At 41.1% G+C, this 25,370-nt stretch overlaps 2 protein-coding genes across 2 annotated transcripts in view; one reads left to right on the forward strand and one right to left on the reverse strand.

The window, feature by feature from the left end:
• Nucleotides 1–25,370, forward strand: part of LOC147050099 (calcium-activated potassium channel subunit alpha-1a) — a 105,338-nt gene that overhangs the window by 33,157 nt on the left and 46,811 nt on the right. Inside the window, exons 3-5 of the mRNA XM_085922108.1 lie at nt 12,136–12,197; nt 19,451–19,544; nt 20,017–20,128. Coding sequence (XP_085778234.1) covers nt 12,136–12,197; nt 19,451–19,544; nt 20,017–20,128 — 268 coding nt within the window. The remainder of the gene's footprint in view (nt 1–12,135; nt 12,198–19,450; nt 19,545–20,016; nt 20,129–25,370) is intronic.
• Nucleotides 1–25,370, reverse strand: part of lrmda (leucine rich melanocyte differentiation associated) — a 266,124-nt gene that overhangs the window by 18,093 nt on the left and 222,661 nt on the right. The window lies entirely within an intron of this gene.

The following is a 25,370-nucleotide window of genomic DNA, read 5'->3' on the forward strand; positions in this document are numbered from 1 at the left end:
CACTAACCCAACACCATGCTCTCTTTGGTGGATGAGGATGAGCAAATGGCTCAGCTGAGACACGACAGACTATTCAGCTATAATTCAGATGTTTAATTCAGACACCTGGGAATGGCCTAATATATTGCCTTTAAAGACATGATACAAAAAAAATGTCTTGCTGTATCGTATCTTGTGATTTCCTTTCTATCTTTAACAAGCCAACTGCTGTGCTTGCTCTACCTTTTTGAGAAGTGTCTTCAAACAAATCACTTAGCTGATTGCAAGAAAGCCTGGGCAGTTGGACGTTGCTATTAGATAATTAAAATATGACCGTTTTTAAAATGCTATTCCGAGACTTTTTGCTGCTGAAACTGATGATTGAAATGAAATGATACAAGCACGTGCAGGTGTTTTCCCATGTGTTGTCAGTTTTGGCCTTCCCGTCGCCTCCGAGATAAGAGCTTATGGTTGTCACGCCGACTCGGTTTAGCCTCCGGGATGAGCGCTTGATTGACTCCAGTATGACGCAAACCTAATGGATCATCACAACTTGCTGTGTCACGTTGATCCAACTCACATGCAAGAACGCTGTCGCTGCCAGGCTCGGAATATAAATCTTTCCAAAAGCTCAAACCTTTAGAGGGTGTTTATTGAAATATTAAGGATGCAAAAAATTGTTTCGCTAGCGCTCTTAGTCAGCAATATTCATCCTCTCTTTTAGACGTTTAATGAGGCGCAGCAGAATTTAACACTGCATGTCATCCTAAAAGTTCAGCCAAGCACCAGGAGCTGTCTCTACAGGGTTCACCTGACCAGGTTCATATCGCTTCATCTATATTTGCTCTAACCTTGTCACTACTCTGTAGAAGAGCTATGATGCAAACCCGGGCTATCCGATAGCAATATGTCATCCTTTGACATTCAACCCAGTGGCACGAGGCTTCGTACAACACAACAGACTGTCAATCAATTCCAATGTAAAGCCATCTCTTCTCGTGTCAAAACAGACTTGAACAGAAATATTGATGCCAAGATTTTGTTAGCTGTGGTATTAAGGACTGTTCTTACCTGACAGTTGTGGTACCCGATGAGGTCTGCTGTCTGACTAGCCTCCCCTGAACTCTGTAGTCACCAAGTATTTTGAGATGCGGCCTTGGAGAAGGTCATATCAACTTACCTTATCTACGAGGAGTGGAGATGACAAATTTCTCTGCCTTAGATGTTTCATCTTTGTGACATTTACCTTGGCATGAAATAATCAACATCGATTCAAAATTGCCTACTGCTAAGTTTTCTTTCATTAAACGTATGAAAGCCATACTATGAAGATTTTTCAGTTTGCTCAATATAGTATATATTGTTTTTAATTCAAAGAGATTAGAGAAAATTATCTTGAAGATCAGGACTCATCGTACCAAATTGCTACCATGGCAATCGCCTGATTCAATATTTTTATTTTCAAGCAGCTAAAAGAGAAGAGTATTGGTTGCTTGACTGTTTTTTTCCCCTCCCATACCAAAAAGAATTTTCACTAAACAATCAAAGTTTTCAACATTCAGCAGCACTGCAAAGTGTCTCTGAACTTTTGACTAGTTGTGTATAATATATGTATAATATCTATCAAATCTATGATATCAAAATAATTTCATTACAGGTTGAATAAATTCTAATCTAAACTGAAACTAGTTTAATCTTATTCTCTAATGAGATGCCACACGCCGAATGATTAAATATCTGTAAACTGATATGATTGGGATATTCCTGCCAGCAAAACACGTTCTGTCCTTGTTTTTAAGCTTCAGTCACCAGCAAGTGTTTTTTGACCAACTCATGCACTGAACAACCACCCACACAACATTTCTAATATTCCCTCAAGCGCTGTTTCCCATCCTTGATAAGAAAATGGGATGCCAATGCTTTTTTTTTCTTTCTCGGGTTCCTCATTATCCACTTGTGCTGAATGACAGCAAAATGACCTTGAAATTCTTTGGAGAAGAAATAGCTTCCAGCTCAACCCAGGTCTGGCACTGTCACTCAGTCAGAGTTCCAATCAGGGGAAAAAAATTCCCTCTGGAAACTGATTAAGCTCCACCTTGTTAATATTCAGCATTTTTTTTTTTTTTGTCGCCCATGGCGCAGGCTTTATAATGCTGCAAGTCAGTGGCTGCCTCCACTTCTCCGTCTGGCTCAGCCTGGAAATACATCAGCAGGTTTGAGTCACGCAAAGCGAGAGAGAGCGAGCGAGCGGCAATGTGGGAGTGAAAGAGATTGGGGATGGGGCTGACTGCATCTCTACCTCGCCTTTCTTTATAGGGCGGACAGGTTATTTTTGGAGCCACAACAGTGAAAGGATATATTAGCCCAATTCACTTAAAAGGCACAATGGAGGCAGCCAAAACCAACTCCATCAAGTGTGGTGGCGTAAGAGCTGTGATTTCCCATTTTGTTCAACATATGCTGACATCACCCGTAATCGGTGAAGTCAGCAAAATTTCTACCATCTGCTTAGCACCACATCCGTTCAGTCCCGCTGTGTCGCAGTTCCTTGGGACGGGATGGCCTCGCAGCCTCCCAGAAATATTTCACCTCTGCCACCGGACCTGCTGCTCATACTTTCCATTCGATCATTGGCAGGAAGAAAAGGGTTGATGTGAGACTGTGTGGTCCAATTTTATTGTGGCTCACCTATATATTGATTTATTGATCAATCAAGTATGGGTTGAATGCTGCTGTTCGATTTCCATCATAACATCACCACACACTTTTTCTTCTGAATGATGACCAATTTTTCTGCACATCACAACTGGCAAATATATTTCAGTTTACTGGTAAAGAGGTTTGACAGAAAAATCAATTTTTACAAAGCAAACCTAATTTTATTGGAAGAACCTTTTTTTTTCAAAAAGAATATCTATATAATCTACCTTCAAGTTAGTTTTGGCTCCTGAGGTTTCATATCAGAAGTCCAGCAAAGTGCTAAGGGATGATTTGTTGCCCCTTTCGCTCCCTGAAAATTGCATCAGTGTAGACTTTCAAGGCAATAACATTTGAAGCAACATAGCCATCCTTAAGGCTGAATGTTAAATCATATCATTTTGATTTCTATCATAACATCATTATTGCTCGACCGTAACCACGTGGCTACCACATTGTATTAAATGATTCCTTCCAGTGGCAACATTACATAATTAATTCACATGCTTTTTGCCCCCAGCGAGTCTGTAGCTGCATCAGGCAAAAAAAAACAAAATAAAAAACAATACAAAATATAATCGAACAATGTCCATGTGTGAATGATAGCATTAATGAGCTGAGGTAATTATAGTTATTATGTATTTATGTATTTTTTTCCCCTCGTGGGAAAAAGTATTTTTGAGGGCGGCACCTTTTCAGTTCAAGTGGATGATGAAAACAGACTAATTGAAGTGAGGTTTCCATGAGCGGGACAATCACACAAAAAACATCCACATCATGCTTGGCTTATTAATGTTATCAGCAAATTCAAACTATGTTTTTGAGCAATGCTTCAGGTATGTACCCAAAGAATGTTCTTTGTGCCAAATGCGTCACCACCTACAAAAGAACATGTTCACAAGGGTCATATTGTGATCATAAAGCCACGAAATTGATTTTCCTCTGTAACATTCCTGCTGCTCCATCACGTTGCTACGATATTGCACATGCCGGGCTTTGTTTACGGTCTCATATTCATCACCACCGCTGCGTTAAGAGCTCTGCGGAGGCATCCTGACTGAGTGTGTAGGCACCGACCTGTGGTACAGACGTGACTGACTCCTTTTTTTTTATGCTACTGTCACTCAAGACGGATTGGTGTAAGCTTATATGGCTAAAATTAGTGTCAAGGTTGAATGATAAGCATAGAATGGTAGCATAGAAAAGAACAATCCCTTGGAGATGGATTACTGCAAGTTGTTGAACTTAATATTCGTGTAAAGCCGAACTTTTTTTTTTTAAATATTATTAGTTCGCACTGTAAGTATAGCATATATTATAACTTTATATCGATTAATATTGATTGATGTCACGCCGACTTGACGCGAAACCCATCAAATCGTCTCGGGATCTAATTGCCTCGCAGACAGCAAGACCGATTGAACTTTCCAACCACGATCGTGTTGGGTATCGAGCGGTGATCACCGCTGGCCAACAATCAATCACACCAGCGCCAAGGTAAAGGTGAGAGGTGGAGCTAATGGACACCAAAGTGAAGCTAGGCTCAATGTCTTCTTAATAGAGGTCAGACTTTTGCCTGTGATAGGTCTTCACCTCCTCTGATGATTGGTCCTCTTTGAAGACAGAAATCGGGTTGAAAATAGAATTTACGTCAGAATTAGCTCCGCCGGTGAAACTATTAATTATCCACAGATTTAATAAAACTAAAGCTCAATTAATAATACAGTACCTACCCCAACGGGCAGAGAAGACAGTTCTCAAATTAACCTTCTGTTCATATCTTAAGCCTGTGAGAGCATATGGAGGGCCTGATTAGTTGCAGGGAAATTTATCAGCCTTGTTTTTAATATTTTACAAAGGAGATCGGTGATCGCAATAAGAATTATGGTGCCTCTTGTCAGTGGTATGAAAGATGACCCGAGGTCATTGGCATCAGGTCGCCGGTGTCCACCCGCCGAGTTGGCTTGACAGCCATGGATAAGGTTTGATCTGATGTGAAGATGTACGCATACCAGCTCAACAAGCGTAGAATACTAATCACCTTGCCGCCTTTGCAGATTCTAGTCTCAGGTTTAACCTTCCTGCTAGGGGAAGCAGCGCTTATCGGGAAGCGCTACATGACGGTACCGAGTAAAAGTGGGCCTTGACGCGGATGATAAACTTCTCATTAACCTTCAGGAAATTAAACAAAACCTCAATTTAATTAGATAAAGATAGTGTCACCGCCGCTTCTCCTCTGAGATGAAACGTAGCCTCCCTTGGCGGAGGGCGGAGATAGGGAAGGTTGTGTGGAATGCTCAAAGAAAGAAATGATGCTTCTAATCCAATGTGGCTGCACTTTTAGATGCTCCGGCGGATTTTGCAATATGCATCGGCCGAGGTAATTGCATTGTAATATAAATGGCAAGGCTGTGATAAAAATTTGACATCATTAAGTATGGCAGCGTGATTTATGGCATGATTAAAGCGACATAATAGGAGAGTGGGGCAGGAATGTCACTCAGACAACTGCAGACTGACCTGAATGCATTATGAGCAAGCGAACAGATGGAGAGGAAAAAGCACCAAACAATCACACCAAACTTCCTCCCGCTTTACGTTTCCTAGCGCGAGTCGACTGCTAATGGGATGAGAGGCGGTGCTTTTTTGTGTAAATGCCAAGCTTGCTGCAGTTTTATTCCAACAATGAATTATTGAATGGATTCAAGAATGGTATGTCGGCGATTAAAATATTTCAAGGGGCAATTATTCGTAGAATGATAAATTTTGCATATATTCGCCAACATCAAGGTTTGTTCTCTTCCTGTTTATATTTGAAAAAAAAACAAACTTTTTGGGCAACAAAATCGTCTGATTTAAAATGTGATACACACATTTATTTTACTAATTACTTGATTTTAAAAGTTCCCTAGTTTCTAGTATTTAAAATATTTTTCAAAATGAATTATCTTAAAAAATAATACAATGAAAAAACAAAGTGTGCCCTGCGATTGGTTGGCAACCAGTTCAGGGTGTCCCCTGCCTACTGCCCGATGATGGCTGGGATAGGGTCCAGCACGCCCGCGACCCCCGTGGGGACTAAGCGGTTCAGAAAATGGATGGATGGATGGATAATTAATCAAATAATAATTCATTAATTGACTGATTAATTTATTATTAAAATGATGGTTGATTATGAGGAACTTGAAAATTGAAACATGAGCAGCCAATCCATGTGACCGCTATCACAATCGGTATCGGAATGAGCGGCATAAAACCCTGATCGCATATAGAAAATATAATGAATATAATTGTATATTTGGTCTTTATACAATAAATTGACTTTACATCGCCCTAAAAAATTATTTAAAGTTTAAGCCAACTTCTTAACAATGTCCAAAGTAAAATCATTTCCAAAAGCAGTTCAGTTTTAAGAAATGTCGCTGCGCCTGTTGCTCCACTCCTGCATTGTTGATTGGATCTTTCCCTTGAACGGCCTTGAAATATGCCCGGCGTTAAGTCTTTGAATACATGGCTATCTTACTGAGCTGTCACGGCTGTCACGGCTGAACACTTTGACTGGAAATAATAGAAGCCCGCAGCCAGAGTGCATCTACATAATGGCATCATATCAGCTTCATGTCTAGGCAGCAGCCAGCTCTTTGCCGGCTGGTCACATGCATCCTCTCATCTTCTGGGCGCTGGTATAATCGCGGTAGGGGTCCTCCTCCCTTTCCGTCCCACCGACACAACGCTCACACAAGGTAGAAGCTAATGCATGGGTGAAGGCGTAGACATGAAATAAACACGCAAAGAAAGTGTGCGTGTGTTCACACGCTGTGGCATTTAAGATCTGGCTGTGCCTTAGAGGACATTTTCTGATATTCTCCACCCATCTTTCTCTTCAGCTGCTCTCATTCTGTCGCTGCCACGAGCCATTTTCTGCTACCTCTCTATGCTCGTCACATCCCACTGGGGGCGTCTCAGCAATATTCCCTCATCCCTTCATCTCCTGCCGTCATCGCTGACTTTTTATCTCCTCTCGCCTCTCGTGGCCTCGCTTCAATTCTTTTTTGTCATTTTGGCGTCTTTGAATAACTTTCAAGGTCATGACCATGCAATTGATGCCTGGGAAAAGGGAAATGTTCAAATGGTTACGCGGTCGACCTTTTCTTTAAGTGTCTAACACTGCTTTTTCCAATCTTAGAATTCTGACCCAAAGTTCATCCAGAATTCTATTTCTTTTTTCTTAAAATATTTATAAGACTCACAATAGGAAGAAAAAAGATGCTATGAATGAATGTCAGTTGCTCATTGGTTGTCCAGCTCTTCCCTGCTCATAGCGATAATCGGATCATTTCACACAAAATGTGCCATGTGGACATTCTAGCATCTCCAAACACACGAACCTTCCTGTGCCGAGTCATCCCAATGCCGAAGGTGAATTTCAAGCCTGGAGCCGTGACAAAGTTTCTGACACAAGATCTGGATCTTGTCCCTGGGGCAGAACACCACAGCTATGCAGGGACAGGTCAAGTACAGCAAAAACATTTTGAGTGAGTGATGCAAAATCATTCCATTGGTAACTGAGGATTTTTCTCAGGGATTACATCATTTTTAGAGACAATGTTTTGTCTAGTAAATGAATGTCAATCTTGCAGTCTCACAGTTCAGCCAGCTTCAATATGAATAAATGATGCCTCTAAGTTTTAGAGGAGAGCTTGTCCTGCCTGTCTGCTGCCTCTACACTCCTCTCAAGCCCTCCGCCCATCTTTGTCTGACAGATGCTCATTTTAGAAGCTGTCATCTTGTCAAACCTGAGTGGCTTCCCTCTTCACCGGGCCGCTGCGCCACCCCGCCCATCAATCACGACGACTGTTGCCGAGGTACAACAATAACTTGGCGTCTGTCTCATCGAGGCCACTGGAGGTTAAAGGAAGCAAATTGCAGGGGTCCGACTATAATGGTCGCTTTATGTGATGGCATTGCTGTTGGGCTTGGATCGTAATGTTATGTTTGATGTCTCAAATGTAACATGAGTGATAGATTTATGTGATTTATTTTACGGTTGTGCATGTAAGGTAAGGGTACAGTAGAAAGATTTATACTTTATGGTACCTATCTTCTTGTATGTATTTGCTTGTATATATATATATATATATATATATATATATATATATATATATATATATATATATATATATATATATATATATATATATATATATATATATATATATATATATATATATATATATATATATATATATATATATATATATATATTTATTTTTTTAAATTTTTTTATGATCATGGTTCCACAGTGCCTTTTTTTTTTTTTTAACTTTTGACAAGCACTTCTGCCATGCTTCCCTATCATCCTACATTTGGGTCCCCAACCCTGTGAGACTAAAACACTTGCAGTCTTGTCATTGTTTACCACACTTTGTTGTTTGCTCCTCTCATTAGTTAGTTGTGGTGACTGTTACATTATAATTGCTCCCACTTTGCTTGACAGTTATGGCTCATTAAAATGTTTGTCTTGCAGGAGAATTACAAAATTAAGCGAAGCTTTTGTATTCAGAGACACACAAAATCAAAAGTGTTTGATTCCAAAGGGAGTTATGTACACTTTCCAAAGATAGACAAAATGGGAATTATTTGTTAAAGCCAACAACGACACTGCTATCAATTGGTATTGTGCTTCACCGGTTGCATTGCAAGAATCGCCAGCTGAAGGTCTGAGTTATGCCCGGCTGTGAGCGGAATACAAAGTGTGCTCTTCCCAACAACGTTGTCAGGTCATTGGTGCAGCTTTGTGTGTGTGTATGTGTGTGTTTGTTTGTGTGTGCGGCCTCCTGCTATTCCAAGTCAAGGTGTGTGTGCTGATCAGCGACGTGCGGTGGGGTTCATGACTGGGGAGGCAATGACGTCACCCCCCCCCCCCCACCCCAGTGCTGTGAACGATTCGTTCAAAAGAACGATATTTTTCAGTGAACAAGTGAACGAATCACTTCCTAAAGTGATTTGTTCTTTTTTCAGTTCATATGACTTCAACCAGTAATTAATGCGCATTGAAGCTGGTGCCACCTTGTCGTAAAACTAAACAAAGAAGAAAATGACGTAACTACCTGTTCACGAACGAGTCGTGAATTGCATTTCCCGTTCACCAACTGAACAGATCTGTGAGTGAACGAGTCAGTGAGTGAGTGATTTGCATTTCCAGTTCATCGCGAGAACGGATCAGTGAGGGAACGAATCCTGACTCCAGTTCGCAAACGAGTTAATGGGTGAACTGCCTGGCATAGCAGCAAGGCTGTCTGTCACTCACTCATGAATCTTTGCGAACGAACCTGAAAATGGCGGTGTACCTAATAGTGTATGAATGACTTCACAGATCAAACAACCAATCAGAAAGTGGGCGTGAGGGCGGATGTGGCACCTTTCACTTTCATTTAAGCTTTGACCATGATTTTTCCCTTATATAGTGTCCTGTGATAAGGTACACCTGAAAATGGCGGTGTATCTAATGGAGTGTCCAAATGACGTCACAGATCAAACAGCCAATCAGAAAGTGGGGGTGAGGGCGGGTGTGGCACTTTTCACTTTCATTTAAGCTTTAACCATGTGATTACTGAAATGCACATCACTAGTACATAAGAGTGCAGACAGCCTAATACTGCACTAGGTCAAAATAGCCGACTGGTTAGTGATGCAGGCTCTTGCTTATTAAGAACCTGGTTCGAGCCCAGGTCTGTGCATGTATTTAAGTGTGCTTTTATAATTGGAACCTCGCTTTGCATATGCAAACAAATGCACATTTAATTATGTGTAAATACATAAGGTACCCCCCCCACCCAACTTGGCGGAGCAAACCAATGGATAACGGCCACTACCTAGGGTGTGCGGTTAAATCCAATCGTCTAGTGGCGGTTAGGGGTTAACCCTAACCCTTCACCTACCCTACTTTAAAACCCTAACCCCAACACTAACCCCAACCCTTCACCTACCCCACTTTGAAACCTAAACCCTAAACCCAACTCTAACCCTAAACCCTGACCCTAAACCTTGACCCTAAACCTTAACCCTAAACCCCAACCCTACTTTGAAACCCTAATCCAAAATTTAACCCCTAACCACCTACCGACAAAATGTTTTCAAAAACCTCCACTCTTTTCATTCATTAAACTTCTATGTGTGTGCTTTTATCAACTCCTTTGTCTTAAGCTTTGACCATGATTTTTCCTTAATGAAGTAGCCTGTGATTAGTACACTTGAAAATGGCAGGGTACCTAATAGAGTGTCTGAATGATGTCACAGATCAAACAGCCAATCAGAAAGTGGGGGTGAGGGCGGGTGTGGCACTTTTCACTTTCATTTAAGCTTTGACCATGATTTTTCCCTAATGAAGTGGCCTGTGATTAAGTACACTTTCACTTAAGCTTTTTTCCTAATGAAGTGGCTTGAGTTTAGGTACACTTCATTTAAACTTCACTAGCTACACTACACGAGGTAAAGATAAATAAATGAATAAATAAATAAGAAAGTGTAGCGAACGATTCGGTAAACAATTCTTTTGAACAAATCTTGAGTGAATGCACATCACTAGTACATAGGAGTATAGACAGCTGAGTGCTGCCATGTACAAATAGTCGACTGGTTAGTGACGTGGGCTCTTGCTCAGTAAGCATCTGGTTCGATTCCAGATTTGAGCATATTCCTAACTGTGCTTTTAGAATTGGAACCTTGCTTTGTACGCATACGCAAACAAAGACAAGTATTTATGTGTAAATACATAAGGTGGCCCCGCCCCCAAGTTGGCGGAGCAAACCTATGGATCACGCCCACTACCTACGGGGCGGGTGAAATCCAATAGTCTAGGGTGCGAAGAGAGTTAGGGTTTCAAAGTAGGGTTTAAAGCTAGGTTTAGGCTTTCAACATTAACATTTGCCAAATGGCACCTCGGGAAACATCTGACAGATTTAGCTCGTATTTTTTTTGTTTTTCTTTTAATCTGTAAGGGGGATGCCCCCTCTGCCTTTTTAGGTTTCCCCTTTTGCAGCGGTGCTTGCACAACATAGTGAATGTGCGATGTAGAGATGGGGGATGGTGAGGTGGGCTGTTCACAGCTGAATAACTAGGTCACTTTAAGATGATGACGCGTTTTATCTCCTCCGCTCCTCGCTGTCTTTTTAGCAAGCGGCCGCAATGGCGAGCGCCGATTGTTCCTTCTTCTCGGGTCGCTCTCTTCCTCAAACCAACGTGACCTTTATACTCACACGGTGGCCTAAATTCAAGGGCGCAGCAGTAAGTGTAGCATGCAAGAGGATGGGGCTCAAATGAAAGAGAGTGAAGGAGAAACATTACATCCCTGGATGGTTAAACTATTTTACAACGTCAGACATAAAAGCCAAAACAAGGAAGTCGATAGGTGTCAGTGTGTACCGATACCTTGAAATTGGCCCCATACCAATACTTGGTATTGGTCCTCACACATCCCTAATTTGTATTGAATTATTTTTTTTCTTTTCAGTTTCACAGTTTTTCCTATACAGCATACTGTGCATGTATTTTTTTTTATTTCTGTAATTTCCTGTTTTTTTAATAACATTTTCATTAGTGCAATAGTTGTTCATGTGGTTATTTATTTATTGTTTAGCTCATTATTAGCGGAGCTGTGACAGATGGATTTGACATTTGCTTTTTACACGGATGACACAACAGCATTTCTTGCCACCCACTAGCTTCCTAATCACCTTTTTCTCATTTTTTTCATCTTGAGCTTCCCATCTTCCTTGTGTGTGCAAAATCAACGATGTGTTACTTGACAGGGTCATTCTGCCCCCATGCAACACTGCATGGCCCATCGTGCTGCATTCAAGCGATTTAAATCCATTAAAAATGCAAGCCAAGTGCTTAATACCTCCAGCACAATGCGTCAGATCAATCTAAAGGTCCATTGCATGAAAGTAATCAAGCTCCGTCATCAATAATAAATGGCACAGTTTGGTGGCACAGTGTGCCGCTATTGTTGAATGGGCTGAAAAGGAGACTATTGTGCATCACGACCAGCTGTCGGCAAGACGACATTGTGGCGATGATGGGAGTACTAATTTGGTTTCTCAAGGCCTCACTTTTACCATTATTGATATCTGTAATATCACATTTAATCCATCAGTGCAATAATAGTTATACTTGAACACTTGATATCATTTCAAAGCACTTCCTCTTCGCACTCCTGATGGATAGTGTGACATGTTTTATGTGTGTGACTGGCCTGGCAGGACCCCGGTGGCATCCGACATACTGCATGAAAGCCAGCATTCAATATTTAGAGATGACTTTGTTAAGACATTTAGCAGTGTGCAAGGCCAACATGACAAGACGATGTTTAATGTGGTGTGGCGTCAACAGGATCTGAATATAACTTTCTACCAGCACCGCATATAAATCATTTGCTCTTTTCTTCTGTCTCCTCAGGTGGTGTTAGTATTTGCACTCAGCATCGGGGCCCTTGGAATATACTTTATAGACTCCTCAGAGTAAGTATCTCAAATTTCCTTGGAGATATTTAGAATGATATTCCATGCTAAGTAAAATAAACATGACGTGTGTTGACATTGCTGTTCGTACGGCCGATGAATCATGTGTCGAGTCTCTCAAATGCAAATGCTCGTATTTACATGGAGATACACGTGCACGCACACGTGCCGGATCTTGTCAATGGAAGGCATGTCAGTTTCCATGGCAACAGAGACAGGGAGATACTCTGAGTGTGTTTAGTTGTGTGTGTATGAATAAGTGAGAAGGGTGTGTGTTGCCAGTTTGTGCATCTCCCTGGTTGGCAGTCACCCAGCGTCACATTGCGGGCCTGGCAGCACTCCGACAACCACTGCAGCATTATCCACTCCCAAAAGTAGTTCTTTCCCCCAAAAAAATAAAAGATTTGAATTCCTTTGAGGTTCAAATTTTTTTGGTTGATGGTACAACTTTTTTTTTTTTTTTAAATTCAATGTTTTTCCAGGTAAGCCAATTGAGAACATTTTCTCATTTACAATGGCAACCTGGAGGCAAGCTGTGTGAAGTATCTTGCTCAAGGACACAACAATATGTGACTGTGACAGAGCTGGGATTGAACCAGCAACCCCCTGGTTACTAAATGACCCACTCTACTGCCTGAGCCACACCCACCACTTGAAAATGCAAAACTGAAAATCGTACACAATTTTTTTTTGCGTGTGTTGGAATGCTGGACGTGCTTGTCTGACACGATGACATAAAATTTTTTGTTGCGGTCCACTAAACAAGCCAACCAAGATATTTGAAACATCTTTCACTTGGATGACAGATATAATATTGTGGCTGGCGGTTGTACGTTCATTGGACAGTGCATGTCTTGCTTCCCGACATCAGAAGCATTGCCTAATCCGTCAATGCAGCAGTCCATATTGCCTCCAATCCCCCTTCCCCTTCCCTTCTATGCTTGGCATTGTGATTAACTCAGGCTTCCACACTGGGGGACTTCTTATCAAACCAGAGCAGGTTCCACAAACTCTGAGGGTGTTTTATATCGGAAACACGGCGGAGCTTGTGTAATTTTCTACGCTACATTTTTGACTGGAACTCAAGAGTCTCTCGATAAGGACTTGCTGTATTCTGTTCTATTCGATTTGTATCAGCTGGCCGAAGGCGGCCCACACTGCCGACATCAAACTAATCCAAAATGCATCACTCAAGGAAGGCGCAAATGGCTCTCCATTATCACTCAGACTTGTCACCTACACACGAGCTGTCACACTAATCCTGGAGCATTTCATTCATTTTTGAGCTTTTAGTGTGTTCTCGCTGTGATCCGCGAGGATCCACTTATTGACTTATTATTACCTGGTGTGAGGCGTTTCATGTGCGTACAAGTGTGAAGAAGACGAAGCGGCAGCGGTAGCATTACTCCGCAGGCATAATTCAATTAACTCACTCCCATACACCGTCTAAAAATAAACCACCTCATTTTCCTTTGTTGCAAATGAACAAGAGTAGAAGGAAAAAATCAATGAGTGCAGACTTGTACCTCACACTTTTTAATGATTGCAATTACGCTTCGAAATATTGACCGCCGTGTGTTACAGTCACCGCGGGGCTCCTCGCCTTTCTCTTCCTTAACAGTAATCATGGCCCTCATATAAAGTCAACACGGTTTTATGTGGCAAACAGGCCATAGGACACAGAGCAATACTTTTTGATTAACTAAAAGTAGGGCAGCGCCCGATAAGATCCAGCAGATGGCACTGTGGTAAAAAAAAACATTTATGCAGGATTTGAATACATAAAATTGTAATGGATTTGTTTGGAGAGGTTTTTTTTTTTTTTTTTTTTTTTTTTTTTTTTTTTTTTTTTTAGAGAGTAAAGCCTGGATAGTCGCAGGGGACAGGAACAGAGACCTGCAGCGAGTACAGAAAAAAAAAAAACAAGATCACATCCCCACTGAAATATTCATTGGTGTCTATAATAATAGTTCAAACCGTAAATAGATTACAAAGCCGGTATGGACTTTGTATTAAAAGGCTTAATTGTTTGTTGTCACAAATGAGCTCTCATAGTAGTCATTAACTTAGCAGACATGCTGTTGTTGAGAGGCCTGTTTATGAATGAAGCCTCAGTAAGCTCAGAGAATGAGGGCCCATCTGTTTGTTGTTGCAGAGAGCTTGTTTACCTCCAATCTGTGCCCATGGCATGTTTGAATTCAGCCTTTCTCTGCTCTCCCCCCTGCCCCCCACACACTTATGCTATATGATGGCATTGTCAGCAGCAGTATATAGTTTGTCCTCCAACACAACCAACAACTTGGACATCTTGGTTCATCCCTCTGCCTTCATTTTCCTCTTGGGTGCACTCATCAAAAAAATGTAGGGCAAAGTCACCGCTGGCTGCTCTTAAAGGGATGTCCCCGCTCCATTTCTGTATTCCACTCTTCGCTCTTGTTAATCTGATGGAACAAAAACAGACTGAGACGCTGTCCGAGGCCACATAAAGCCGCACCTGTAACACTGAAACAGAAGCGACTTCAAATGATTAATTAATGGAGTAAACTGAGAAATTTGGCTGAGGTGAGGCAGACCTTGTGGCAGACTTCCTTTGTGTTGACGGCTGTGAGGTCAGGATTGAATACCAGAGCTGCCATTTGGACCAGAGAAGACCGTGTAATAATTAGAGGACTCTGTTAGTAGCTGACACCATTCCCCACATTTCAATTCATGAAAACCTTGATCATAAAATGAACCTTCAAATTTGCTTCATGAACCAATTGTAATTTGTAACTCTACAGGGTTTAAGAAATGGCAAGTCAGTGAACTTTCACCCAATATTAAGTGCCATCTAGACAAGTCAAAAAATGCAAGAGCTGGTTCATGAAGCAAATTTAAAGATTCATTAAGGATTGCTGTGTGTAAGATTATGCACCCCGGTGCTAGCACAACATGGTTCCCCCAAACTGGTTTTCTAATGAGATTTGTGTTTTCCACTATCTTGTCTGAACAAAAACAGACTGAGACGCTGTCCGAGGCCACATAAAGCCGCACCTGTAACACTGAAACAGAAGCGACTTCAAATGATTAATTAATGGAGTAAACTGAGAAATTTGGCTGAGGTGAGGCAGACCTTGTGGCAGACTTCCTTTGTGTTGACGGCTGTGAGGTCAGGATTGAATACCAGAGCTGCCATTTGGACCAGAGAAGACCGTGTAATAATTAGAGGACTCTGTTAGTAGCTGACACCATTCCCCACATTTCAATTCATGAAAACCTTGATCATAAAATGAACCTTCAAATTTGCTTCATGAACCAATTGTAATTTGTAACTCTACAGGGTTTAAGAAATGGCAAGTCAGTGAACTTTCACCCAATATTAAGTGCCATCTAGACAAGTCAAAAAATGCAAGAGCTGGTTCATGAAGCAAATTTAAAGATTCATTAAGGATTGCTGTGTGTAAGATTATGCACCCCGGTGCTAGCACAACATGGTTCCCCCAAACTGGTTTTCTAATGAGATTTGTGTTTTCCACTATCTGCTAAATGCAAATGGGCTGCATGAAAACGCTAATTAAAAATCCAATGATAGGAATGTCTGTGTTGCTAATTAGTCGACTCAGTCAGCAATCGCATGCTCAGTGGCCCGAACAGTTTTAATTTTATTTATTTTTTTTGGGGGGGGGGAATCAAAGTCACCATGGTGATGTGGAGGAGGCCCGGTATCCCACAATGCTATGAGCTATTTTTAGTACAAAGGGTGAATGCAGCATGAGGTACTCTTTAAAACAGACTCTGCTGTTTTTAATGTATTTTTCAGACAACGGGAGGATGGATTTTTTAAAAATAAAATTAATGTATGCAGTAATAATATATGCAATATTGTTAAACTATTCCTATTGTTATTATTTCTCTGTCCTTGCAAAAAATAGTAGGGACACTGGTCACAGTGATATCTGTTTTTATTATTGTGAGGGAAAAAAAATACACAAACAAAAAGAAACTAAAGAAATCCAATAATTCTGTTAAGATGAAAATATATTCATATTATATATAATTATTTTGACTTAAGGGACGCAAGCTAACACACTGAGCTTTTCGTTTTCATTACCTGAAGTCAATATCAATATCCTTTTTCTCGTTTTTGTACACAATCATCTATAACGGACAGTTTAAAAAGGATGATCGCTGCCTTTTTATCTTACAAAATTGATTGATGCTTCTATTTTTATTTGACTTTCCTTACAACTTATTTCTATGAATAAATCTAGTCTTAAGTCTAGTCTTTAACATTCTTTTTTTAGCCTCCTTTGAGTTGTCAATGCATTCATCCATCGCCCTTGTTGGTGCTATATTTATGTTGACCTAAGTGAATTATTTAAATACTAACCTGGCTAACCAGATACCCCCCCCCCCCCCCCCCCCCCCGCTAAGTCGCTTAGAAGAGACTCTTTCGAGGTAGACATTAACTGATTAGGCCTAAATCGCTTTCGTGGGCGCTGGCGGGCGTGGAATCAAAACATTCACTAGATGATGCATTATGGTATAGGTGTCAAAATCCCTCACCGTTGGTCTTGCGGCTTGTCAAGGTCGCGGTAGGGCAAACAAAGGCCTATTGTCTCACCGAAGGTATTTTGAGCTATTTTTAAAAGTGTCATAATCAGCCTTGCCCTTGTGAGCAAATGAGGATTTACGTATGTGCCAATGTGTTGTTTTCGGTCAGAGGAGGTTAATGTGACCAAACGTTTTCAGTCCCGAAATAGCCAAATGTGCTCCGTGGCGTTTCCCTTCGGGCAGTCTGTGTTCTGTATGTCGTTATGCAAATGTGTGTACGTCAACTCCGCCTTTGCAAATAAGCAGCAGCCATAGGGGTTAGAATGAGAGCAGCGTGGTTTTTTTTTTTTTTAAACAGATCTTTTTTTTGGAGGCATTCATAAATATAAACAGCGGATGAATACGAGAGCTTTTTATAGAAGCGTTGGAGTCCCCGGGATTTGGACCCATTTATTTCCATCGAGCCTAAGAGGATACACTGGCATTCGCACACACATATCTGACTGTCGCTATGTCACATCTTTCTGCTTTTCTTTCAGCATGTCTCTCCATTTGCCATCGCCACACTTGAACCTCAGGCTGTGCCAGGGCTTAAAGGAGTAATAAGAGTCGCGTTGGGCCTTGGTCTATTTTCTGCGGGACGCTGGCGGCTCGTGGCTAGAAATCCCATGAGATTGTCTGGTGTGAAGTGACACACACACCTAATGCGGCAATTGGGATTTTTTCTTGCTTACATTGGTTTCTCGTTGGAAACAGTGACGCGGGATGAGATGACGAAATCCGGTGCAATGATTCTCTATTCATTTTTCTAGAATTGTCTCTGAGGCGTTTTTTGCAATACTCCAAGTTCGTATTAGTATTTGGGGCAGTGTTACTTTGGTAGTTGCAGGCATGAAACTCCTCCTTTTATTTCCACTTAATAGATTTTTGTTTTAGTTTAAACCACTTGTATTGCTAGGCCAAGAGAGTACGGCTTTTGTTACCATGACAACTAGGCTTGAATCTACTTGTTGAGTCATGAGCCCAAAAAATTATAAAAATGTTTGTCGTGTTTTTTTTTTCCTTCAGTGCTATACTTAACAGATGGATGAGAGTTTTGTCATAGCACGTGGGTGGAACATTATGGTGAAGATTGGCTTTCACCATTGAGCATCAAATTGTCAGAAAATCATTCTAGAAGCTCCTCCAAACGCTCTTTTTTGATGGCTTTCAAACTTTGACAAGCTATAGATAAGACTGTATGTGAGGCTCCAGCTGACCTTTGACCCTAATTAATACAAATGGGTGAAACGTGTTTACCAGTACATGCAGTTTCTTTTATGTCTCTTTTCTTCTTCTTCTGTCTAGTTAAGTCACTTACGTCATTTGACTTCTAATAATGACCTCATCAAAGCATTCCAAAAATTTTGACATGGTATTTCCTGATGATGCAGACTCAAGCTGACTAACCAGCGAAGCCCATGCTGCGTGCTGCCGTGCACTCGCCGGTGTTATCGAGAACACTTTGGGTCATATGACTCGAGATGAGCAGTTAGTCAGAATTAGGCCAGAGCGGAGCCCCAGGGGGGGTCGCTAGACGCTACGGTGACCACTCCAAACGGTGTCTTCACTGTGCACCATCTGTGTGTATGTGTGCATGCTCAGTCTTGTAAGAAAGCTATTTTTATGATAGGATGGAAGAGGAAATCTGTTGGGTTGATGTATGACTCTAATTGAAAAATTAGAACACTGGCGTAAACTCCTTTCTGGGGACAGATTCAAATTAACCTCCATCCGAAATCTGATTGCACTTCACGAGGAAATTGCCTTCCAACCAAATCAAAGCGTTTATTTTTAACAATAGCCGCAAGTGCTTCTAATGTCTTTGGACACGAGCGAGGCTTTTACGTCATCTTAAAGAGCAGAACAGTCCTAAGGATACGCCTGAGATGGGCAGTGTGAATTAAAAGTTGGATCATCATCATCATCTCAGAGCAATAAATCCTCTTTGGCGCGTCCCGACTCATTCATCCGATTTTATAGATGATAAAAATGAAGCCTCATTCATTCACTTCCAGAGATTATTGTCAACTCAACCCTTGAGCTCACTTAGCTCCTCCCACTGGGATCTGTGAATACAGTCTAGTGAGCTAAACGATTCTGTGAAAAAAAAAAATCAATAGATTCCTATAGGTCGCATCTAGTTATGCATATTCATAATATTCTGGAGGAGGGGGGCTCTTTTTTTCTAGGCACACATCCAAGTGATGAATGGGTTTGGTTATTGCCTGTGATTGCATTTTGTGCCGTCTCACTAATGGTTTATCACCATCGGGTAGACATGATGATGGATATTATGACAGGGTTGGAAAAGATACATCCGGTTAGTGGCCGCCACCTCTTTGACAGGCGAGGATGCAGAAGATTCTGCCGAGTGGAACATCTGTCATATCGGGGAATATCTTGTGTTGAATATTTGTTATTTCCAAAAATTCAGTGTAAGATATATTACGAGTGGATGACAGGCTGAATTTCTCTTCTTTTTGTACGCATATTGGAATTCCCTACAAGGTGGTCTGAACACCACATACAAATTTGAATCATGTTTTTAATATTGTGATATTGATTCCACCCATATTACTCATCCTCTCGCTGTCGGATATGAAAAAAACGTTCAGCCGCATGATCATCACTTCACGTGTTTTCTCTGAGCAATGTCTTTATTTCTTTTTATTTTTCAGCCCTATAGAATCCTGCCAGAACTTCTACAAAGACTTCACGTTACAGATCGACATGGCCTTCAATGTCTTCTTCCTCCTTTATTTCGGTCTGCGGGTAAGCAGTACTTGTCTCACTATTTTTTTAAACACATCAGTGTCAAAGAAAATGTCATGTTCTTTTTACTTTTACACTTCTGATTGATGCATTTGAATAAAATGATGAATGAAGCACGTGAATATTTGTCGTAAAAATGAAGACAGCGTTAAAGACAGTTTACAGAAAAAAAACACTGTCTTAGCCACGCCCCCTTTTAATACTGCAATATTAAATTCAGTTTTTGTATGCACAACTATATCAGATCAAATGTGCTCTGTTTTACATGGCTGTCATGCCAGAAAAGTCTTCAGGCGAGTCTGACATCCTAACAAATGACTAAATCAACTCATAAGCTACTTATGCCCCCAACCACGGGGCATGAATCAGCAAGTAGGCTGATGCAAGAGTGGAGTCACCACTGCATGTTGTTGTGAACGTACGTAGGTGTTTCTGTTTAGAATTTCCGACTTCCATTTTTTTTGTCCTGCAGTTTATAGCAGCCAACGACAAACTGTGGTTCTGGCTGGAGGTCAACTCTGTGGTCGACTTCTTCACTGTCCCTCCCGTCTTCGTGTCTGTTTACCTGAACAGAAGCTGGCTTGGTGAGTGTGACAATTGTTTCCTCAACCCGAGCATCTTACCTAGCGCATCTCCTTTCTACTGTCGGCCCTCAATCTTTACCTGTCAAGCTTCCACTTTGTCACTGACTATCTCTCACAAAGCCTCTGTTTTCCTATTACCGCAAGTGGGTCTCTGAGGCTCCCTGACTTCGGGGCCACAGTCTTCTATGCCTTGTCATGGAAAGTGACAGTAAATCTACTCTGATATTTTAGAGCAGAGTTTCTTTGCTTGTGTGGGTGTCTTTTGCTTAGACATTGGACCTGAAATACCTTACAGGGACACATCACTGAGATACATTCACAAAAAAAAAAAAAACTTAGTTCCTCATACATACACATGAGCAGTCTGGAAAATACCCCGACCTGTGTTACGTAATGGCCCTCTTCTAATTGCGAGTTCAGAGTATCGCGACCTAAATTCCGCTGTGGTCTAAAAGGCTCTTGGTCTTGCTCGGGCGCACAGCGACTCTGCTTGTAATACCATGAATAATACTGCTACCTCAGGACCAGATTTGCGTACGTGTGCACAGTCATGATGTTGTCACGATCTTTGCAAAAGTGGAAGAATATTAATGTGGTTATAGAATGCTTCCACTTTATTTGGGTAACATGCACTGGGTTTAATATGGTATTATACAATACCGTTATGAGTTTGTGTTTCTTTAATTAAAAGCTTCCTTTCTACTTAGTCCTACTATGCTTGATACTCTTTGCAACTGAGTAAACAAAACTTGACACTGCAATATTTGATCAAATATAGCATAATGAAATTCAGCTGGAACAATAACTTCCCGCTAAGAAAAGCCTTTGTTAGACTAAATGCCTGGTACTCTTTCCACAATTGAGTAGATAAACACATCTGACTCCTAATAGAGGCCTGTGCTGACTTCCTCTCTCAAGTTGACTTAAATAACCATGACCACTCTATTGGGTAATACAATATACTGTCATAAAACTGTGTTGGCACAAATAAGGACCCTACCAATAAATGCATTACTCCTTCCTAATGGGAAGAAATAGACTACAAAATTTTAAATAACGTTTAATATGAAACCCAGATTTAGATCCATAATTTCGTATTTAAGGATGTACGTGTAAGTTATGACTCACAAAATTGCTGCGCAATTATGAAGCCGAGGATTTGCGGTTTTCTGGAGACGCCCCACCGTCGCTAATGAATCCCACCAGGAGTTCAAGTGGTGTAATGAATTAGTGATGGTCAAGTAATCCGGTTCTTGGTGCTCATGACGCAAGGTGTCCTTGTGTCTTCCTCACAAAATCACTGCAACCGGTGGGCCTTGATGTGGATGATGAAAGACGGTGAAATGGCGCTCGGGCTTTCTGCTTCTGTACGGTGTAACTACCTGTGACTTCTTTTAATGTCTTATATTTGGGACTGGATTTGATAGCGTTGAAACTGCAGTTGTACAAAACAGGCACTAAATTGAGTGAAATCTCAAGCGTCGTATTATGAAAGAGAAAATATCCGTTTCATTTAGATCACGTTGGACATGTATGACCGCAGCGGAAAAGATTGTAACAAAATTCCGAGTGGCATGTGAGCTAAGTGTGTGTTTACTGGGGGTAATATTTCCCCGCATGCCACGGGCTTCATAAAGCATTGCAAAGTATTGCTTATGAAATTAACATGCATATCTGCCGGCACGTTACGCGGCCTGGCGGGCTAACAAAAAGCGTCGGAATACTAATAAGACAGTTCAAGTCAGCGTTGATATTCACGCTATGATGACTTTGGACAGGAGTTGTGATTAATATACAGGTCGTGTATTGTGTCATGTGGAGTTTCGGTACCCTCGTGTGACGGGTGAATCATCACAATTAATCACATGCAGCGGAAATCAAACAGTTCCGCTCTCTTGTCACTGTCGGGCAGAAACCTCTTCTGTCCAAAGTTGATCAATCCACCACCACCACCTCAAATTTATTTGTCAGTTCCTCTGTGTCTTGTTTCATTTCTACAGATTAATGACCAGTAGAAAGTGTTTAAAATAACTTGCTCTCTTTTCACGATGAAATAATAAGAACCGTAAAAATTTAAAAGGGCAATAATTAGAGAACGTTTTAGTTTTAAGTCAAACTGCCAAGATTCACATAGGGAAAATATTAAATGTGAATAATTGACACCCGTCCTTGACGCCAATCAACTACTTTACTAGTAGCTGGCGCTGTCATGTGGCAGTTTAGGGAATTTCAGAAGAAATTTTACGTATGTTTTTCAGCTAATATTTGGGAAAAGATTCTACAGAAAAATGGAGTTTCAGATCAAAAACTCTTATATAACCCAGTGTTGAAACTTGAATAGATGGTAGGGGTTCTTTCTTATTGGGGGTCAAGGTTCAATAACCAACAAACCTGCACCAATTACATTGAAGAAGTGTAATCGTTTCCCCTCCAGGTTGCTATCAATACATGAAACTGTAATTGCTGGCCCATTCATTTACTGAAGCATGTCCCTTAAGGGGAAGCCAAAGGGACTTGTTAACTCAGTGTCCTGCAGTGTGTTCCGAATGCATTCCTCTTGTTTACATTCACGCCCAAAGGATAATACACACCTCAGCAAGTGTAATGCATTACAATGAGAGCACCTCCCAGTCTCCCCATGACATCCAGCCCATGGTGGACCAGCCCAAACAAGTTGTCAAGTTGTCCTCTCAGCACAGCCGCTGTGAAGTGGGATGGCGGTGCAGCAGAATAGAGATGTGCGGCTGGCTAATGAAAGTCCATGCAGAAATTAATCGCCCTTCAACTGATTTATATTGGCATTGCTCCCAAGAGACGAAAGGCATTAGCATATGCTAACCCTCCATAGCTAGTCCACCTTTAATTCTCAGTCAGAAGCCACATTCTTGGTTTCTCCAAATATAATCAATGAATTAATCATGCTCTTATTGTGGTGTGTTGCCGTTCATGACACTGGCTCCGATAATACGAACGAGTACTGCCCTTTAGTGGTGCTTTTGTGTACTGCCTGTTGATATACTGCATACTCACGGGTGTTTAGGGGATTAAGTTCCCTCACAAACTGGCAGCAAGCCACAATATACATTTAGGTTAGACAAACAAATCTACATGACGTTTGAGGATATTTGACAAAGTCTTATATAAGAAACTCACGACTCCATCATTTATTAAAGAGTACATGACAAGACATAACCAGGTTATTGTAAATATTGCATATGTTTGAATGTGAGTGTGAATGGTTGTTTGTCTTTATGACTGATTGGCTGTCAGCAAATCCAGGATGAAACTCATCTCTCCCAAGGTCAGCCTGGAGATGTTCTGGCTCACCTGGCCAGATCAAAATGCAGACCACTCTTGCAGATTTCCATCATTTCAATATGAATGACTGCATATGTGTGTCGAACGTGGCATCATCTAATCTGAGCAGGGTATAATCCCAGATGAAGCATCCTGCGGACCGCTGATTGATAAAAGGCCCCGGTGCACCCGCCCATGCCAGAACACGCGCTCTGCCTCGCAAAGCCTCAATGAAGCCTCCGGAAAAGCCTTTTTTTTTCTTCAATGAGCATCTGGCCAGCTGACACGTGTGTTTGACCCCATGTGTACAAGAGGCTTTGGCATGTGTGGCAAAGAGATTTGCCTCATACGAGAGCGCACGTGTTTGAGGAGGCACCGGAAGTTCATTGAGATTTTTTTTTTTTTTTTACCTCTTCCAACCTTTGCACGCACAAGCACAACATACCACGTGCGGAGACATTGCACTGTGTTTATTGAGGCAAATAAATACTGTTTATTGTGGCAGATAAATTAACTCCTGAACTCTAAATTTCAAGACAACAAATTTCAATAAATTTTGAAGCGGGGCAGTCAAAATATTTTATATAAGTTTTACTAATGTGAACATTGGCTTTGCTGAATTTTTTTTCGGGGGGCAAAGAACAGTGTAAAAGAGAGTAAAAGAAATAGAACTGGAGCAAATTTGAAGCTTAATTTTCCCATCGGTTTTTCTCTTAAAACTTATGCTCCTGAATCTTCAGAATAGTCATCTAATTTTCTCCATTAAGTTTTGTACGTTTTTATCTTTAAATACATATTTAAATACAATCTTGGCTGAAAAGTACTGTTCTTATGTATTTAAGTGGACAATGCTTGAGGCCACCATTTGAGAAAATACAGCACACGTCAAAGAGTGGTTCTTTTCATGCCTGACAGATATTGATTTTAGTGCGGCTATCTAATGTGAACACTTTTCACGAGCTACTGCTCATTGTCTTTTGCCTGGTGACGAAATAAAGCTGAAGTCAGTCAGGGTCAGATCATCTCATTGCTCTGAAATGTTCCCGTTTGTTGTTTTCATTGCTGTTAATCCCCTGCAAAGTTCATTTTTCATTTGACAAAAAGGATTTTGGGCAAAGCACCGCGCGTTGATGGGAACAGTGAACAAAGGTTGATGAACGGTGAAAATGTTTGGGTGTTTGAGATTAAAAGCATTGTAACAAAATGAAAAAAAATATATTATATGAGATGTGATTTTGCTCGGAGGGACATAAGCTCTCAGAGGTCTAGCTGGTGTAGCTGTGTTTTGTTGCAGATGCAGTCATCTTTGGATCTTTTAACATCGTAGAAAGGCTTTTGTTTCTTCATTTATTGCTATTTATTCTTTGAAGACATCGGTCCAAGAATACTTTAAGAATCAAAAACTCCCCGGGAGCCATGATACCACCAAAGCTGCTCGTGTACCAGCGAACGCTCTGCGAGGTTCATTTGGATCATCTTCAGGAGACGCCTCGACGAAAGAAGTCCTCTAGCGATCTTTTTCAAAACGGCTACCGAGTGAAACAGAGCCACCACGCCGTGCAGGTCCCCGAAAGGCAGACGGGAGCATACTATAATTTTCTCTGCTGTTTGAGCTACTTCTCCAACTGGGGTAAAATCATTCTTTTGAAGGTCTGTCAAGCCTTGCTTGTTCTGGCCATATGATTTGCCAATTTTATTTGTTGTTACTGTTGACGCCTCCATTTCCAAAAGGTGAAAACATTTCAAAACGGGTGTGAATAAATCTTAGAGCTTCTGAATAATTTTACACAGGATGATCACGTACATTCAATTGTCACTGTCGGGACAAATTAAAACAATCAAAAGACGGATTTTATGCTGCTGCCTTTGTCATTTTATTCCTAATTGTTTGATGTACATTCCCTCTTCCATTACGCGGAAGCAGTGTTGGAAACTATAGCAAACC

This window comes from Syngnathus leptorhynchus, chromosome 10 (genome assembly GCF_054491065.1).
Source record: "Syngnathus leptorhynchus isolate UIUO chromosome 10, UIUO_Slep, whole genome shotgun sequence".
Lineage (NCBI taxonomy): Eukaryota > Metazoa > Chordata > Actinopteri > Syngnathiformes > Syngnathidae > Syngnathus > Syngnathus leptorhynchus.